Source organism: Cyprinodon tularosa, unplaced genomic scaffold (assembly GCF_016077235.1).
Source record: "Cyprinodon tularosa strain WSP-4 unplaced genomic scaffold, ASM1607723v1 ctg1041, whole genome shotgun sequence".
NCBI classification, from domain to species: Eukaryota; Metazoa; Chordata; class Actinopteri; order Cyprinodontiformes; family Cyprinodontidae; genus Cyprinodon; species Cyprinodon tularosa.
Genome location: NW_024037829.1, coordinates 40,567 through 60,497, shown reverse-complemented (window position 1 = coordinate 60,497; position 19,931 = coordinate 40,567). Strand labels below are relative to the sequence as shown.

The following is a 19,931-nucleotide window of genomic DNA, read 5'->3' as shown; positions in this document are numbered from 1 at the left end:
CTGAGATGGGATCCTTTTTGCAGCTTCAGCATAAGTTATTCCAAGCTCAAATTTCATTTTTTTTATTTCTTCAGACCTTTTGCTTGCTTCACAGCCGCGATAAGCAGCAGTATGTTCTCCACCACAATTACAGCATTTTATTTTAGCTTCTTTTCCACATTTACCATATTCATGTTCTCCTGCACACCTTCCACACCTCTGTTTCCCTTTACAAACTGCTGCAATGTGTCCGAATTTTTGACATTTGAAACATCTCAATGGTGGTGGATTGTAGATTTTGACATTGTAACTGATGTAACCGATGAATACTTTGCTTGGTAATTGCTCTTCCTCGAATTTAATTAGTACAGATAAACTGTCAGATCTTTCTCCGTTTCTTGTTGTTTTTAACCGTTTTACTTCTTTTACTTTTGCACCGCTTATGTTTTCCAGAATCTCTTTTTCAGAAATTTTCAGAGGAACTCCTCCAATGACTCCCCTGCTGATCTTTTTGTTCTCCATTAGGCTGCACTGAACTCTTATCCCGTCAATTTTGTTAATACGTATTGCTTTGCCTTGCTGGGCGCTGTCTCTGCAGTTAATTAGCAGGTCTCCACTGTACAGAATTCTGGCACCTCTGACTTCTCCAACAAGTTTATTGATGGTTTTTGTTAAGTGAACCGGATTCCAGTTTGTAAAAGAGTCTGCCTGATTAACGACTTTGAATATGACTTTGAATTCATTTTGTTGTGCTGTGGAATGTATGGATTGATCATCACTGGATTGTTCTGAACTAGATTCCCCTTTAACTGATCTCTGTTTTTTCCGCTTTTTCTCATTTTTTGATGCTGCTATCTTCCAACCTTCATTGTCACTATTTCCCTCTTCCATCCCACAAGAATCGCTTCCTGTTTCCTCACTACTCACGGCCCAGGACATTTCTCCACAAGCAGAGCAGCTTCAAAACACGCGCCATGCACCAAACGACCAACGTTCCCAAGTCCGCCTCTACTTCTGAAACTAGGCCATCTTTTTACGTGCTCTGCGTGTGACGTCATCGCGTCAGATGGCCGAATGTTTACATCCAGCAGCGGTGCGTTGACTGGATCCCCCCCCACCAAGAAGAAGAAGAACCAGGCTGAAGAGAAGGTAAGCAGCGGGGGAGGCAGGCAGCCGGCTGACCGCTCAGCGCCGCGGTCCGCCCCGCAGCGCTGAGCTTCGCTCCCCGCTCCCCCTCCGGTGCCTCCTCTGTTCCTGCGGCCGTTTGGAGCTGCTAGCAGGCGGCTGTTCGGGGAACAAACCTGCTGCCATCCAGTCCCAGTTTAGTGTCTGAACTGGGAGGCCAGGGAAGCGCTGATGGCCGCCCTCCACAGAAACCATCTGGAGGACATTTGACCCTGAAATGTGCAGAGAAATCTGTCTGCCTGCTGTTGTTTTTAAAGGAAGTGTTTACTAAACAACAAGCGATGATGTAGAGCGCCCCCCTGCGGTCATTTCCCGCTGCTCTTCATGGGGCCCTGCCGTTTGGCCCCTCATTGATCAGACCAGCTGCAGTGACTTAGACACACTTTGCCATTTGGTCAACACAGTTTATACAGGGGCGGATTTATGGAAGCTGGGGCCCTAGGCAAAGTCGGGCAGGGGGCCCTTTGAATTGAGAAGACAACACATAAAACAGCCCCATTATACAGATAGAGAAATGTTAAAGTCATAGGGAAATCATATTTAAATGTCAAATCATTCTGGCTTAAACATGTATATAAATGTACTCTTTATCAGACCATATTGTCCCAAAAGTTTGACAATTTCAACTTTTAAAAAAGTCCTGTCTTAAAATCTGTATTTTTCCCGTTATCTTCTGCAGGCCAGTTAGTTCTACGTCAGCCTGAACACCTAAATTCGGCCAATCATATATCAACAGTCATCTGTCAATCTAATGTTTTCGGTCATAGCATCTTGATTCATGTGTCGCAGCTAATATACGCAACGGTTGAAATCAGAATCCTTTCCTTTCCCATTGAGTTCCGTCCCAGTGTTCACGGGGATGGACGTCTGTGTCTTCGGCAGGCGTACAGCTAACAGAACTGGCAGCGTTGCGAGGCAAGGGCTCAAACATGTACGGCTGGAAGCCTTCTACACCAAACCAAGCTTCTGCCGCCCTGGCGTCCTCTTCCACAACATCTTCGTCCCCGCTTTCCTCCTCTAAATAAAAAATGGATGACGGAGGAGACTCATCCACGACCTCCGACACTAAACTCTCCTCCTCTTGCATGTTTCCGCTGTCCATAGCGTTCCTTGACAGTGTCGTTTCCAAGTCACCAATTTAGTGCTACTTGGTCCCAATGGAATTTCCCATTGGGAACCTGCTAGCACTAAGATGCTAACTGGTTAGCAAGATGCTTCTGACAAACCGGCAACAACCAAACTTGCTTGCGAACCTTCCGCCACAAAAATTATTCCCGCGTGTAAAGTTGGGCAACATTCGGGACAATTCGGAAATGCAACGGTTGGAACGGCCGTTTCCCTCCGACTTTAATAGAATAGACATCCATTATCTGTTCTAGGTTGTGTCCCTCTCTTCTTGTCCCTTTTCTTGTTGTTTTCCTCTCTATGTTTTGTGCTCAGCTGACTTTTCTATTAACATTTCTCTATCTGTAGAATGGGTCTGTTCTATGTGTTGTCTTCTCCATTCAGAGGGGCCCCTGCCTGTCTTTGCCTAGGGCCCCAAATGTCCTAAATCCGCCCCTGTCCTTTTCTTTCTTTGTATCGCGCTTTATAGTGCTGAATATAGCTAAAAATAATAAAACACAATAAAAGAATAAAATACAGCATAAGAATGTAAAATAAAACAATAATAAGATTTTGTTTAAGCTAAATAAACAACGTCACAAAAATGGGGAAAAAGTTTAAAAAAATAAAATCCAAGAAAACAGCAAATTTGGCCTCAAAACATTTTTCAAAGTTTTGTCTCTAGATTGTCAACAATAAGGGAGTAAAATCCATAACCTGACTCCTCCAGATGGATTTGCTCCGCATATCCATCTGGAAACCTTCCGTTGAAGTAATTTTGGGAAGGGGCGAAAATACTGGTTAGCTGATTGGCCTATGTTGGTGATAGACGGGCCAAATAAACCAATCAGATCAACGAAGCATATGACGTACTAACAGAGCGACGACGAAGAGGAGCCAATTGATAGATCAAACTCTAAACCAGTCGGGAGAAGAGCAAAAACATATTTTCCTCTGAGAAAAGCCTCCAGAGCAGTGTTTTGCTCTTCTTTCAGTGAAGAAATACTCTGTAATTCCGATAAAACTTGCTCGATAGCCACGCTAACGCTAGTTTCATCGGCTGAAGCCGCCATGTTCTTTAGACTGAACTGTCGCGCTTCTCGTTGCGTCACACCTCAACCCGCCTCAAAGCCAACGCTGATTGGACGTTCGTTTGGTGAACGGCTCCAAATTTTCTTTAACCGAGAGTCTCCAGACTGATCTGCGAGTGAAACCTTGAAAGCTCGCGAGATCAGGATGGTCTCACGAGGCTATAAAATCCACTCCTTTCTACTCTGAGTGACCAAAAGTTCCTCAAAGTTAACCAACAGAACTTCCTGCCTCAGAAAGCAGCGTCTCTGCTCAGCAGGGCTGGAGTCACGGCCAATGTTTTGCTTCTTGATGAAATCCTGTGGGGTTGATGATGGTGATTGTCCTCCAGTCAGGATGGGCGGAGCTGTTAGTGCTGGCGAGGACAACGACGACCTGATCGACAACCTGAAGGAGGCGTACTACATCCGCACCGACCTGGTGGAGCGAGCCTTCAGAGCCATCGACCGGGCCGACTACTACCTGGATGAATACCGAGACAACGCCTACAAGGTGAGCGTAGATCACCCGCTTTCCATCCAAAGACGCCCCGTTGTTTGACTCATGCTTTCGTCGCGGACAGGACCTCGCTTGGCGACACGGGAACATCCACCTGTCTGCTCCCTGCATCTACTCCGAGGTGATGGAGGCTTTGGAGCTCCATCCTGGCCTCTCCTTCCTCAACCTGGGGAGCGGGACCGGCTACCTGAGCACGATGGTCGGGCTCATTCTGGGTGCGTAAAGTCTTCCAGTCTGCTTTATCTATTGCAAACATCTTTATTATTTTAATATGGTGTGCAGGACTTCAAACAAACATTAATTACGTTTTACAATGCTATAAAAATTTGTATATTATATAAATTTAAACAATAAATGTAAACATTTCTTTTAACAAAAATTAGCGTCACAGCCATAGAGACCAGTGGTCACAGCCTGCTGCAGGTTTCAGCGCGGCGCGGCGCCAGGCAGGTGGCTGCTGTAAACAAAGCGGTTGCAGAACTTCTGGATAAATTAGAGGAGAGCAAAGATAGATTGAAGAAGTAGATTGCATCTCCAAACTCCACTACTGCTGCTAGTTTGGTTGCAACCATAGAAAACCTTTCATAGATCCAACAGGTAGGGCACTGATGCAGGGATGGGAACTTTATAAAATCCTCAAAATCTAAATCCCACCAAGGAACGCTGGTGATGGAGGATGTGGGATTTCAGGGTTAGAGAGCTCTGCTCTGATGATGTCACTTCCTGCTTGGTTCCTCATGACTCCGTCAGCTCCTCCCCATAGAAACACGTCCACCATAGAAAGATTCCTTTATCCTGTTTGTATCATTTCATCAATACAGCAAAACCTCACTGGAAAAATTAGCTAGAAATAAGTAAAAATAACTTAAATTAAGTGTATTTCCCCTTATTTGGAGCAGGTAAATGAGATAGTTTGCCAATGGAATCAGTATTTTTACTCTTAAAATAAGATAAATAGATAATATGCACTTGAAATAAGACAATGCAATTGTGTTTCTTATTTTAAGTGTAAATTGTCTTGTTCTATTGGCAAAATAGTCCAAGAACAAATGCATTTATTTTAAGAAAAAAAGACTTATCTAGATATCGATTATTCACTGTTCACTGCTAGAGCCTGTGTTGCCATGCAAGGCTGATAGAAGACTTGTACATTGTTGTGGCTCCAGACAGATTTCATTCCTGTTTTTTGGGGGTTTTTTTTGGTAGAATATGCCTCCTTGAACAGTTTGGGTCGCCTAAATTATGACATTGAATCCAGAACAAGGAAGCGGGATTGCTGGTTTAGTCAGATAACTTCAGGTTAACCAGTGGTAGCTGGTGGATTTTCCTCCAGGGGGCGCTATAACTTTAAAATAGAGGTATACCAGATACCAATCAAAGGATTACTAAGGTATCACAGCGGTATATTTAAATGAATGCCAACAACAATAAACAACATTCTAAAATGTTCTGCAAAGTGCTTTGAATCAGTCCTAGATGTCTTTATCCATGCTTTGAAAAAAGGAGGCAGGGAAAGCAGAATAAAGCCTTAGCCTCGCTGCATGCAGTTAGCCTAGCCTTGGAGCTAAATAATTCTATAAACCTGTCAATCAGAAGCACTTTCTAACAGACGACTGTGACGTCAGCGCTGTGGAGGGAGGTGGTGAGGAAATAAAGCTGCTTTCAGCTCTGGGTGCCGGAGAGCTGCTCCCCAGGATGCTCCTATCTTTAGCATTGAAGAGGAGCTGCTGATCATGGAGAACTATTAAGCAGAGTCTACAGGGGAAGATTTATGGAAATACGTCACCAATCCGACGACAATCGATACAGCTTTACTCCTCATTAAAGATTACATATTTATCTTGCACATATAAAAAATATATTTACAGTAAATTCAAAATATTTTCATTTTTATCTTTTAACGTCTGTAATCAAGGTCATTGGGTGAGTGGCCTCCACTGGCTTTAACCTTAACTTTCTGGTACCGCCAAGCCTGGTCCGGCACAGCCTTGCTTTCAAGATTGATCTGTGTTTTCTCCTTTTCCCCTCATTAATCAGCAGTGATCAGGATGCAGGCTGCGTTCAATGCCTCTGATGTGGAACTTGCTCATTAACGCAGTCAGTAATCCTTTGCCGCCATATTGGCGTCTCTTTCGTGCCGCCACCATGTTTGACTTTTCATTGAGACTTTTTTCCTCTTCGTGTTTCTGTCAGATGAGTTTTTGTTCCTCGGCAGAAATGCGGTGCTCTGCCTTCTGCGCTCAGGACTCTTGATTCGTCCTCTAGCTTGACCCCGCCCTTTTACATGTGCGCGTTCACAGATTCATGACAACCAGCTTGGTAGTTCCGCTGACCCTGACTGGTTTAACTGGATAGACTGGGAGGAATCCTGCTACGTTGAGCTAGCTTTGTGGTTGGGCCTCTGCACCAAATAAATGTTAGTGAACAGTGATCGGCTCCAGCGGTGTGTCTGGTTTCCATGGTGACTGGTTTGTAATGGTGAGTCCTGCTGTGACTGACTCTCCTTTGCCGCTCTGTCTGTGCGTTTGTGCTCTGGCTCTTCCAGGTCCGTTCGGAGTGAACCATGGAATAGAGCTCCATGCGGATGTGATCGATTACGCCTACCAGAAGTTAGACTCCTTCATCAAAACCAGCGACAGCTTCGACAAGTGAGTGCAGACGGATCAGGAGACGTTCACCTTTTCAGTCACAGTCAAAGAACGTCTAAAGTGATGTTAGGATCCGTAACAGGCCTGCTGGGAAAGTTGTTTTTTTTTGTTTCAAAAAGTCATTAATCTAGTCATAAATCTCTAATTCCTTCCTCACAGACTGGGTCATTTGGCCACAGTGCAGTTCTGCCAGTGGCCTTTAGGGGCACCAAACTGGGAAGTTAGTGCTCCAGCGCCCCTAGTGGCTAAAAGTTACCTAGACTTTTATTTCCTTTTGTACATCTTTGAGGCAGTGATGAGCAGCAGATTAGCAGTGAAACGAACATTTCCATTTCATAAAGTGCAGCAGGGATCAAATGTAAACATTGTGGGCATTGCACCTACAGCATTGCTTTAAACTAGGGCAGTGGTTCTCAAACTTTTTCTGTCATTCCCCACTTTGGACAAGAGGGAATTTTCAAGCCCCGCCTGTCCCCATCGCCCCAACACAATGCTAATGAAATATGCAACAATCTTAAAATGTTCCAATTTTATTGAAGTAACAAGTAGTATCTAAATACAAACTATCTACATCAAATAACAGCAAGCTCAAAAATAAAGAAAATAAAAATGCAGCTGTGTCAAAATTTGTATCAAGCTCAAAGATAGAAAAAATTAAAGTGCCACTCTGCAATCTGTTAATAAAAGAAAAGAAGTGAAATCCATCTGGCAATACAGGTCTATTTATCCCTGCATTAGTGGCTGCAATGAGCCTGTTTTGCATTGCACAGTTTCTCAAAACGGGGTTGCAGGCTTGATACTGCCACTCTCAAGTCATGCTCAATGTTCAGCTGAGATCTGTATTTTGTTTTCATTGAAGCAGCAGCTGAAAAGCCCATCTCACAGAGATATGATGTGGCAAAGGGAAGAAGAATGCAAACAGCTCTCTGCCCGATGAGTGGAAACTCCCTCTCCACTCCAAACCAGAATTCACTATTAGTCTGAGCATTAAACCTGAGCTTCAGGGTGGAGTCAGACGTCATTTCAATAAACTGGTCCTATTTATTTAAGATAAAATATTTCAAATTCAGTTATTTATGATCAACCTGCGCCGTCAATCCCGGCGCACGTGCGCTTTATTTGCAGTCTGGACGCTGAGGGTAAACATGCTGTGTCTCTGCAGCGCTGAGAGGGACTCCTGTGATAGCGGGGGAGAACGGGGTGGGGATGGGTTAGGCGCCCCACGGCAGCACCTGCCGCTGGAGGACAAGAAAAGGAACGATACGTGCTTTCACGTAAGAGTCTCCAAAAGTCGCTAATTTGTCGCTAGTCGCTTTTTTGATAAAGAGTCGCTGGAGGGGTCTGAAATATAGCGACAAAGTCGCTGAGTTGGCAACACTGGGGCGCGAAAGTTTATTCCGTTACAAATAATATGCCGACGTCACGTCAATCATTATTTTGGCACTTCAGTTCCAGGTGAAATTTTTCTAATGTTCTTTTAATTAGACTGCATGTAGGCTAGTAATGATTACTTTGTGGGTTTGATTGGTCTAAAAAGCGGCAACATACAGCTATAAGGACAGTTTGCTCTCACACGTTCTACATTTATAGTCACACACACACACACACACCGGAACTTGGCGCGCCCCACCTGTCACGTCTCAATTCCCCACCAGTGGGTCGCGCCACACACTTTGAGAACCACGGAACTAGGGTGACCATATTTTCATTTGGGGAAACCAGGACACCTTGGAGCGGGGGGGGGGGGGGGGGGGTGATATTGAAAGAACAAATACAAATGTCTCATCGGGATTTGCTCCGTGATCAGAGGAAATGTTACTTGGCGCAGAACAGTTGTGAAAATTTGAAGTTCAGTTTAATATAATCCAGTCAGTGAATAGTTCCGTCTGAAATGAATGAAAATAGTTGTTTTAATGGTTATAGAGTCAGATATGTGGCGGTAATGTTTGGTTTATCTAAAGGTTTTTATCTGTTACTGTGTAAATGGGTTTGGCTGGAATTTAAGGACAGATTCTAATAGATCTGCAGGGTGGGGACTATAAATCTGATAGGATTTTAATTTTGTTATTGTTGTTTTGCACAATATGCTTAACTAAGTATTTTTTGTTGTTGAATATTAGAGATTTTGCAGATATATTTTGTAGATACATTGTTTAGATTTACTTATATCTTTCTACCCCTTTTATAGAATAGAATAGAAATTCCCTTTATTGTCCCACAATGGGCAAATTTACAGCAGCAGAAAGATTATTGAAAATGGTCACACAGATGTGGACCTTAGAAAAATGTATAAGAATAACATAATAGGGAAGAGTTAAAATATAAAAAATACAATTCTGTAAAGTGTTTTAACAATATAAAACTGGAGAATAAATAACCAATATGCAGCTATGGACATTTTTACAGTAATGGATATTTGAAAATAGCAGCAACATCAGAGATGTGCAGAATGACAGCAGCAGGTTATTTAACTGACTAAGGTTTCTATCATTACATTTGATTTGATTTGTTCCTGCTCCCGGTGGTTGGAATCTTTATTCCACTCTGGATTCTTGTGAGTGTAGTCTTTGTTCACTTTAACTTTTTTAAAAATAAATAAATAAACAAACAGTTTTGAAAACCTCGGTATTCATTCTTTTCCTGCTTTGTGTGTCAACTTTCACGGTTGCTAAGCAACAGAGCATACGCCGGTAAAACCCGCCAAAGGGTGGACCTGTTCGAATTTACAGACAGAACTCTTCTGGCCTCCTTATTTTCAAGGACTTGGAAGGATCCAGTCTAGGTAGACCGCGTCCTTGGAGGATGCAGCCCAGGTTTTTGAACAGAGCCTCTGATTAAGAACAGGGCTGCCCGCACTGACGCGGCTCAGGGATTATGTCACACGGAGAGTCGTGCGCAGTGAAATCAGGACATTTCCTCACTTTCTAAAAAAAACCCGGGACGCCCGGAACAGGACGTGAAATACGGATATGTCCCGGGAAATACGGACGTTTGGTCACCCTACTTTAAACGGACAATTTAAAACAGCTTAGCAGCCTTTGTTTCCTTATATGTAGATGATGCAACATTTTCAAGTTTAGCCTCAGTGACGTCGTTTTTACGCTGCTGGTAGCGATTCATCCAGAACCTTCTGACTCTGTCACCAACATGGCTGACATTTCAGTGGTTTTCAACACATTCTGTGACAAAGTCTGCAAACTTTCTAATCATCATTTGAATCTCCTTTACTGGAGCTAACGGCGGCGTTCCTGTGTCCCGTTCCCATGTCTCGTTTTCGTGCCTGTTTGCGTTTCCATGTCCTGTTTCGATGTCTGGTCAATGTCCGGTCCATGTCCTGTTTCCATGTCTGGTCCATGTCCTTTCCGTGTGTTGTTTCCATGTCCTGTTTCCATGTCTGGTCCAAGTCTGTTTACATGTCCGGTCCATGTCCTGTCCGTGTCCTGTTTCAATGTCCGGTCCATGTCCTGTCTGTGTCCTGTTTCCATGTCTGGTCCATGTCCTTTCCGTGTGTTGTTTCCATGTCCTGTTTCCATGTCTGGTCCAAGTCTGTTTACATGTCCGGTCCATGTCCTGTCCGTGTCCTGTCTGTGTCCTGTTTCCATGTCTGGTCCAAGTCTGTTTACATGTCCGGTCCATGTCCTGTCCGTGTCCTGTCTGTGTCCTGTTTCCATGTCTGGTCCATGTCCGGTCCGTGTCCTGTCTGTGTCCTGTTTCCATGTCTGGTCCATGTCCTTTCCGTGTGTTGTTTCCATGTCCTGTTTCCATGTCTGGTCCAAGTCTGTTTACATGTCCGGTCCATGTCCTGTTCGTGTCCTGTTTCAATGTCCGGTCCATGTCCGGTCCGTGTCCTGTCTGTGTCCTGTTTCCATGTCTGGTCCATGTCCTTTCCGTGTGTTGTTTCCATGTCCTGTTTCCATGTCTGGTCCAAGTCTGTTTACATGTCCGGTCCATGTCCTGTTTCGATGTCTGGTCAATGTCCTGTCTTTGTCCTGTTTACATGTCCGGTCCATGTCCTGTTTCCATGTCCTGTCTGTGTCCTGTTTCCATGTCTGGTCCATGTCCTGTCCGTGTGTTGTTTCCATGTCCTGTTTCCATGTCTGGTCCAAGTCTGTGTCCATGTCAGTGTCCTGTTTCCATGTCGTGATCATGTCCGTGTCCTGTTTCCATGTCCTGTTTCCATGTCGTGATCATGTCTGTGTCCTGTTTCCATGTGTGGTCCATGTCCTGTCCGTGTGTTGTTTCCATGTCCTGTTTCCATGTCTGGTCCATGTCTGTGTACATGTCAGTGTCCTGTTTCCATGTCGTGATCATGTCCGTGTCCTGTTTCCTTTTGTTTCCATGTCCTGTTTTCATGTCCGTGTCAATTCCCATGTCTCGTTTCTGTGTCTGTTCCTGTGTCCATCTTCCATTTCCATATCCGGTCCATGTCTGTGTCCTGTTTCCATGTCTGGTCCATGTCCGGTCCGTGTCCTGTCCGTGTGTTGTTTCTATGTCCGGTCCGTGTCCTGTTTCCCTGTCCTGTTTCCATGTCCGGTCCGTGTCCTGTCTGTGTCCTGTTTCCATGTCCTTTCCGTGTGTTGTTTCCATGTCCTGTTTCCATGTCTGGTCCAAGTCTGTTTACATGTCCGGTCCATGTCCTGTTCGTGTCCTGTTTCAATGTCCGGTCCATGTCCGGTCCGTGTCCTGTCTGTGTCCTGTTTCCATGTCTGGTCCATGTCCTTTCCGTGTGTTGTTTCCATGTCCTGTTTCCATGTCTGGTCCAAGTCTGTTTACATGTCCGGTCCATGTCCTGTTTCGATGTCTGGTCAATGTCCTGTCTGTGTCCTGTTTACATGTCCGGTCCATGTCCTGTTTCCATGTCCTGTCTGTGTCCTGTTTCCATGTCTGGTCCATGTCCTGTCCGTGTGTTGTTTCCATGTCCTGTTTCCATGTCTGGTCCAAGTCTGTGTACATGTCAGTGTCCTGTTTCCATGTCGTGATCATGTCCGTGTCCTGTTTCCTTTTGTTTCCATGTCCTGTTTTCATGTCCGTGTCAATTCCCATGTCTCGTTTCTGTGTCTGTTCCTGTGTCCATCTTCCATTTCCATATCCGGTCCATGTCTGTGTCCTGTTTCCATGTCTGGTCCATGTCCGGTCCGTGTCCTGTCCGTGTGTTGTTTCTATGTCCGGTCCGTGTCCTGTTTCCCTGTCCTGTTTCCATGTCCGGTCCATGTCCTGTTTCCATGTCCGGTCCATGTCCGGTCCGTGTCCTGTCCGTGTGTTGTTTCTATGTCCGGTCCGTGTCCTGTTTCCCTGTCCTGTTTCCATGTCCGGTCCATGTCCTGTTTCCATGTCCGGTCCATGTCCGGTCCGTGTCCTGTCTGTGTGTTGTTTCCATGTCCGGTCCATGTCCTGTTTCCCTGTCCGGTCCATGTCCTGTCTGTGTGTTGTTTACATATCTGGTCCATGTGCTGTTTCCATATCCGGTCCAAGTCTGTTTCCGTGTCCTGTATCCATGTCTGGTCCATGTCCTTTCCGTGTGTTATTTCCATGTCCTGTTTCCATGTCTGGTCAATGTCCGGTCCATGTCCTGTTTCCATGTCTGGTCCATGTCCTTTCCGTGTGTTGTTTCCATGTCCTGTTTCCATGTCTGGTCCAAGTCTGTTTACATGTCCGGTCCATGTCCTGTCCGTGTCCTGTTTCAATGTCCGGTCCATGTCCGGTCCATTTGTTGTTTCCATGACCTGTTTCCATGTCTGGTCCATGTCCTGTCCGTGTCCTGTTTAAATGTCCGGTCCATGTCCTGTCCGTGTGTTGTTTCCATGTCCTGTTTCCATGTCCGGTCCATGTCCTGTCCATGTCTGGTCCATGTGCTGTTTCCATATCCGGTCAAGTCTGTGTCCATGTCCTGTTTCCATGTCTGGTCAATGTCCGGTCCATGTCCTGTTTCCATGTCTGGTCCATGTCCTTTCCGTGTGTTGTTTCCATGTCCTGTTTCCATGTCTGGTCCAAGTCTGTTTACATGTCCGGTCCATGTCCTGTCCGTGTCCTGTTTCAATGTCCGGTCCATGTCCGGTCCATTTGTTGTTTCCATGACCTGTTTCCATGTCTGGTCCATGTCCTGTCCGTGTCCTGTTTAAATGTCCGGTCCATGTCCTGTCCGTGTGTTGTTTCCATGTCCTGTTTCCATGTCCGGTCCATGTCCTGTCCATGTCTGGTCCATGTGCTGTTTCCATATCCGGTCAAGTCTGTGTCCATGTCCTGTTTCCATGTCCGGTCCGTGTCCTGTTTCCATGTCGTTTCCATGTTTGGTCCATGTCCTGTCCGTGTCCTGTTTCCATGTTTGGTCCATGTCCTGTTTCCGTGTCCTGTATCCATGTCTGGTCCATGTCCTGTCCGTGTCCTGTTTCAATGTCCGGTCCATGTCCTGTCCGTGTGTTGTTTCCATGTGCTGTTTCCATATCCGGTCAAGTCTGTGTCCATGTCCTGTTTCCATGTCCTGTTTCCGTGTCCTGTTTCCATGTTTGGTCCATGTCCTGTCCGAGTCTGTTCCCACGATGCTGATCATGGACTTGTTCTTCTCTCTCCAAGTCTTCAGAAGTTATGAGGGTCACAGACCTGTTGCCATCTTAGAAACCTATTAAATCAATTTTAAAATCCTTTGTTGATAGGTTGATAGTGGAGCCGCTCCGTTCGCGCTGGAAGGTTCTGCAGCAGAAGTTATATTTTCATAATGAACCAAATTTTTTTTTTTTCTGGAAATCACTGGATTCCCGTTTTTCTTCAGGTTTGAGTTCTGTGAGCCGTCGTTCGTGGTCGGGAACTGCCTGGAGATTCCACCTGAGAGCCGCCACTACGACAGGGTCTACTGCGGGGCGGGGGTGCAGAAGGAGCACGAGGAGTACATGAAGAACCTGCTGAAGGTGGGGGGCATCCTGGTGATGCCTCTGGAGGAGAAGGTTAGTCCTCCTCTCTTCTTCCCTCCTAACAGGTTGGTGTTTCATGGTTTTTAAAGTTTGTGGCTTCATCACCATCGCTACGCTCCTGACGATTAGCAGCGTCAGCGTTTACGATTCCATTTTTCAAGGGACGGTAGGCAACCCTATTCCTGACTAACTGAGAGTTTATGGAATAAACCAAGTCATGCATCAAGTCTTAGCTCTCAGAAATCACCAGATGAGGTCATGAAGCTCAGAGAGCGCCATTCAACCCATCAGCTGCTATCTGCTGCTATCACTGAATGACTTCTTCCTGTTGTGTCTCTGCAGTTGACCAAGATTATCCGCACTGGAGTGAACAGCTGGGAGACCAAGAAGATCATCTCTGTCTCTTTTGCTCCTCTGGTTCTGCCTAAGCACAGTCCGAAGAGCAAAGCCAAGATGGCGCCGCTGCGTAAGTCTAATGAAAAGCTCTGTGCTTCAGGGATGCAGAGGTCCCACCATGTTGCTGATTACTGCGATGCAGCAGCATCTTCATGGTTTTAGGTTTCCCCATCATGCTTAGGAGATTACAGTAATATATAACCAAGGTTTATCTCTACGGTAACAGATTAAAATCCCTTCTTAGGTCCTGGAATTACAAACTAAGGAGAAAGTTTGTCACCTTTAAGCAGTAAAAAATTCTGCTTAGGCTTAGAGGCCAAAATGAAGAAGTGAACAAAGATTAAAGCTTCCCTGATAACAGCAGCTGCTAGCCTCTAGATTTAAGAGGCTAATGACTCATTGTTCCTTTAAGGATGGAGACAGGAAGCCAGCTAGGAGGTCACGCTGCCCTCTGGAGGCGGGATGAGGTGTTGCATGCTGGGAGACCAGCCAGGAGCTCAGAGGAAAGATGGAGCCGTCCTGAAAGCGGCTCCTCCATCAGAACCAGGAGCAAAGCTAATCAACCAGCTGATCAAGCTAGCTAGCTGCTTACATTTAGGAGGATTAGCATGGTCTGTTAAAAGTCAAACCGTCTGAAGGATTCAAACCAAGAGATGAAGCTGGTTTCTCCTCAGAACCAGACCTGCTAGCATGAAGGTGGCTCTGAACGGAGCTCTGCTCCTAAAGCCTGAGCGCCATCAGATAGGAGGACCATCTTTTAGACCTTAGAACCTTTGAAGTTCTGCTCTGGTTCTGCTCTCTACATCTCTGACCATCTGCCATTTTGACCGTTAATCTCTTTCTTCTTGTTTCCTGATCTTTCAGCCAAGTACGAGGTCCGGACGCTGCAGGAACTCGCCCGCATCTGCATTCGCCACACCCTGAGAGTGACCCCGGACGAGGGGGACGGCCAGTCCCGCGGCCGAGGCTCCTCCTTCAGCGTGGGCAGGGGACTGGCAGCCGCCGGCCTCCATAAGTACGGCCCCCGCTTCAAGCGCCGCCGCGTTCACCGCCGCCACTGCAACGCTCTCATGCTCGCCACCCGACAGGCGGTGGCCAGCAGCGGGGTGGCCCCCACCTCCCTGGACAGCAACAACAACCAGGAGGGGCGGGCGGAGGACGAGGAGGCGGCCGGGGAGCGGCAGGCCAGGCGGCCGATGAGGGGGAGCCGACAGGCCGGCAGAGGGAGGCTGGTGGAGGAGGAGGAGACCGTGGAGGAGGAGGTGGAGGAACGAGACGAAGAGGAGGAGAAGGAAACGGGCGAGCTGCTCCGCCCCCAGCCAGCGGTGAACCTCCTGAGGGAGCGGATCCTGGGCCTGCCGCTCCCCGAGCCTCTGAAGATCTACCTGTTGTTCTACAGAGAGAAATGAATCTGCCCAGGCCTCTGCTCCAACTGGACAGTCGACAGCCGGACCATCCCCTCCATCCTCCCTTCTCTCAGCTGCTCTTTACTCCATTCTGTTTCCAGAGACTGAAGAATCCGACCTGTTTATTTATCCTGGGTCTGGGGGGGTGGGGCTTACACCTCCACGAGCTTTAAGGCGGGATTCTGAGATGAAAATCCCATAAATGAAGGGTTTACAAATTCAAAAAATCAGCGAATGAGAACCGGGACCAGAATCGGAGCGAAGTCCGCCGTGGCGAGGCTGAGTCTCCGCCGCGGTCCGTTAGCTCGCCTAGCTTCAGCCATGGATCGGTTTATCCAACACCGCATGTTCTCCTCATTAATGGAGGCAGGAAGGAGAAGTCCAGGTTTTCCTCAGTGAACATCTTCCATCACGCCGTCACTAAAGGTGGAACCACAGTGATGACGTAATGACGTCAAGTTTAGGGTCCTCCTCCACCTGCCCTCCGTCTTTCATTTCCCTTCAGCAATGGCGTTCTGAGCTGCTAGCTTCCTGGATGTCGGGCGCCTCTGATTGTTCCTCCATTAAGCTCCTGTCACACCTCGCTGATTTATCCAGCGTCTGCCTGACGTCCCAGAATCTCCTAAAACGCTGGAATACGCTGAACTTTCTATGGATTTTTTTCTATTCTGGGCAAAAACATAGGAGTTCTTGATGAGTTCTGCACAAGCTACTCAGAGGTTTAAGATAAGCTAGACGCCACAACTGATGAGGAACTTATACTTCACTTAATCAACTTAACTTAATTTCTCGCCGTCTGTCGATGTATGCCAGAGTTTTTGCTATTTTTCCGACATACGTTTGTCTAAATTGTCATGGTGTGTCAGCAGCTTTATGGTCAGATTTGTTTAGAAAACACTCTGCAGTTTGGAGGTCATCATTCAGGACACGGGTGTCAAAGTGTTTCCAGAAATGGCCGTCTCATCAAGTCATCATGTTCAGACTGGACTCACTTGATGAGATGAATGGAGTCTGGTTGCTATTGCTTAGTTGGAAAGAAAACCTGCAGCGGCACGGCGCTTTCTGGAACCGGTTTGACACCCCTGATGACACCCCGGTTTGACTAAACCTCGCCATCAGACGGAAACCTTTCTGCCTGTTTCTCTGCTCTCTTTGCCATCTCTGCGTCTCCTTTTCTTTCGTTTCAGCTCAACACAGCTTTCTCTGCTCTTACCAGCATCTGCAGAAATGAAAACGTCAGTAGAAACATGTCCGCTGAGGAAAACCTGCAGCCTTCCTGGCTCCCCGGGGCCAAACGGAGCCTGGGGGAAACCGGCCTGAACTTCGCTTTAGATCCGTTTGCTTTCTGAGACCAACAGTTTGAAAACTTTTTGAGAAGAGGCATAGAATATTGAAAGAAGCTTGAATTTTTCCATTTTTTTCTATGCACACGTTTTATTCTTTGGGTCTAATTTGGAGCTAAAATCCTTCGATCTGTATCCAAAGAAAAGCCTCCATCCTCCTCTTCGTCCCGCTCGCCTCTCTGAACCACGAGGACCAGGAAGATGCAGAATCCAGTTCCTTTTTACATGAACGAACCAGCATGATAACAATATTCTTCAGCGTAAAAGTTTTTTCTCTTACCGTGTACTCAGTAGTTTTTATGTAATAATTTGGTTTCTTTACTTACATGACTTGAAGTGATGTGAACATTTTTCTGATGTCTTGTGTGTCGTTAATCTTAGCCAATAACCGAGCGTCTCTGGTCACCTCTGGACTCCTTGGTGTTTGTGAGTCTCTGCCAAACGGAGGCTAAATCTGGAGCTAAAACGGCGACCAGGAAAAAAAATATTCAAAAACTGCTATAATTCAGTGAAAAAGTTTCAGCAGAAAATTGTTGAACATGATGAACTCTTCAGCAAACAGGGAAATGAGAGTTATGAATATGTTTGAGAAAAGATGGCGTCGTCTGGACGGTTTTGCCTGTTTGCAGGTGGTTCGTTGCTCCAGATGTTCGGCTGCTGGTGTTTGTTCCTCTGCTGAATGGAGATAATTATTCTGCTCCTGTTTTTTTAAATCGTTTCTGATCAGAGTGCTTGAAGCTGTTTCATTGGCTGTTGGTAATAAAGTGGATTTTAAAGATGGCGATGAGCTCATGTCGTTAACGCCGCTCCCCTCCTGCTGGTACCGGTTGGACCCGACTTCTCCAGAACCGCCTCAGAAGAAGCAGAAACTTTCCTGAAAGTTTTGGATCCCAGCTTCTATCACAGCTGCAGCAGGTTGGGCCGCTGTTCTACAGCTAGGGGGCGCTGAAGGTCAAAGGGAAACATTTCTTCTTCTTTGGAAAGTTTAATGGCGGTGGGTAAACAGTTGAAAGTGCATTACTAAACAATATATTTACCTACTTTATTTACAAATATAATAACCCAATATCCTCTATCTTTATCTAGTATATTTTCTGTTTTTTATTATTAACAATATTTTAAAGTTTTATACTTAATATTAATTAAACTAAATCCTCCTTCTGTCCTTTTAATTTATCAATTTTATTACATTTTCTATCCTATTCATGTATTCATTAAATTCATTATTAACACCAGAATTAAAGAGCAGATGCTTCCCTCCATCTCAAACCTTCTAACTATATTTTCCTCAACTAACATCTTTAAGTCCCAGAAACTTTTCATCTCTCATTGATCCTGATTTTCTCTGCTTTCTGCTTTGCTCGGTCTGAGCAGCGAATGACACACAGTCATAAAAAAGTTAAGGCCCCCCCATTAATCCTAATTGTTTTTATTTCTAAATATTTGGGTGTTTGCAGCAGCTATTTCAGTTTGATATATCTAATAACTGATCGACACAGTAATATTTCAGTATTGAATTGAGGTTTATTGGACTAACACAAAATGATGGAGATGGAGGGAAGCATCCGGTCTTTATTTCTGGTTTTAATATTAACCTCTCAAAACCTACCATTTTAAAACGTTTACAATGAAATTTACACCGGTAACAAGCCACAACAAGCAAGCAGAAATACTTATTTTCGAGAATAAAAAACAAAACTTTGAGTCATGTTTGAACTGATGGGTGTTTTACCAATTTTCATGTATGTATTCAGAAACTAGAAGGTGTTAGCTTTCAAATAATGTATCACTCATGTAATTTGGGCTTACAGTTCCTCAGTTATTTGCTCTTCGATTTAGGTAAGCTAAATAGGCGAATTTCCCACAAATGAGGAGGGTGTTTAGATTAATAGGGGTTCCCAAACTTTTTCACAAAGTTAATGTGTGTGCATATGAAACATTGAGGAAAGGAGATGCTTCAATCTATCTCGTGATTCAATCAGTGGAGCATTTTGTCTTATGACCTGATCAATTGTCCTGTCAGAAGAATACCGTTTTGTAACCCACCCCATGTGTTATGGTCTGTTAATAAAAGGCACTGCAGGAAAGGACGGTCCGAGAGAGAGTTGGAAAGTTGGGTTTAGCCTTTTCTCCTTCTGCAGGAGCTGTTGAAAATCCCTTTCTGTGTGGACTCAGTCCCTCTTTTACGAACCTACATTTTTGAACCTAACAGTATGCTATGAACAAAATGTGCTTCTCTGCTGTTGGAATGAAATTATCTGCTCTTTCTTCCTTCACTTTTGTACCTGATTCTGATCTTTCTTCATTTCTCATTCCTTTGTCCTTAAACTCTCCTCACTGCTTCTGCATAGCTTCTATTGTTTGTTGTTGATTGATTGACTTTATTGATCTCGCAGTGGAGAAATGTATCGGCTCCATCAGCTCAAATAGTCAACAAGAAGAATGATGTGGCAAAGAAATAAAGGGTGCATGGGATATATACAGTTTTTTTAGTAGGATTATTATTGTAAGGGGTGTTTATATTGATACTTATATGTAGGGGGGTCCCTTTCACTAACACTTTTCCCTTTAATGACCCCCCCTTTCAGAGGCATAGACAGGTATGGGGCATTGCAGGCTAACAAAGAAAGGGGGGGACCCGTTCATCCGTTTCTATTTGCATGTTTTCTAAACTAAAACCAGGCTTTGTTGGGCTGCTGGATAAAACCTGGAACTAAACGCTATTTCTGACATTTTGAACTGAAAAAGCTTCATGGATAGAAGAGAAACTTCCATCTTCAAACTTGGAAACAAAGTCCAGCGGATTGTTTTTTTTTTTACTTTTTTGGAATCACTATGACCTGGATTACTGAGAATCTTCACCAGCAGATTTTTAGGGATGACAAAACAAGGCTTGTCCTCCACTGAAGATGTTCTGTGAGGAAAGAAAATTAATTTGATGCTCTGTTAGCGTTTGACCTTCCAAAGATGGAGGACCTCAAAATGCTTCACTTGCTCTCCCTCACACGCCGATGGTGGTTCTCTACACTGCATCCACATCTGACACGGTTACAGCAGGGCATTGAACCAGCAACTCAGGACTGAGCCTGAAGACATCCTGCTCTCTCACTGATCGTCATATCTGCGCTGACAGATTTGGTGTTTTTAGTGAAATAAAGGAGTAAAAAGCCCTTTTTAAATGTCTGTTAGGAAGTTATTTCGATCTTTGTTCATTTAAATATTAGAGATGCAGTTTTCTAAACATCACCCATTCCTTTGTTATACAGAAACATAATTTATCTGCGTAATGCAGTCGTTTGTAGCACTCTTCCCTTGCAGCAAGAAGGTTTCAGGTTCAATTCCCAGCCCGAGGTCTTTCTACATGATCTCCCTGTGCAG

General features: G+C 45.2%; 1 protein-coding gene across 1 annotated transcript; it reads left to right on the top strand.

Moving 5' to 3' along the window:
* Positions 1-1,011: 1,011 nt before the first annotated feature.
* Positions 1,012-15,762, top strand: LOC119782129 (protein-L-isoaspartate O-methyltransferase domain-containing protein 2). Its single transcript, XM_038282939.1, has 7 exons — positions 1,012-1,128; positions 3,689-3,849; positions 3,920-4,070; positions 6,401-6,503; positions 13,270-13,441; positions 13,751-13,874; positions 14,669-15,762. The coding sequence occupies exons 2-7, from the start codon at positions 3,694-3,696 to the stop codon at positions 15,211-15,213; spliced, it is 1,251 nt and encodes a 416-aa protein (XP_038138867.1). The 5' UTR covers positions 1,012-1,128; positions 3,689-3,693; the 3' UTR covers positions 15,214-15,762.
* The last annotated feature ends 4,169 nt before the right edge of the window (positions 15,763-19,931 follow it).

Excerpts from the sequence above, each read along its gene's own strand:
- LOC119782129 (XM_038282939.1), top strand. The coding sequence starts at position 3,694 with ATGGGCGGAGCTGTTAGTGCTGGCGAGGACAACGACGACCTGATCGAC. Across the intron at positions 3,850-3,919 it reads ACCGAGACAACGCCTACAAG|GACCTCGCTTGGCGACACGG; the intron begins GTGAGCGTAGAT and ends CGTCGCGGACAG. Across the intron at positions 13,442-13,750 it reads TGATGCCTCTGGAGGAGAAG|TTGACCAAGATTATCCGCAC; the intron begins GTTAGTCCTCCT and ends GTGTCTCTGCAG.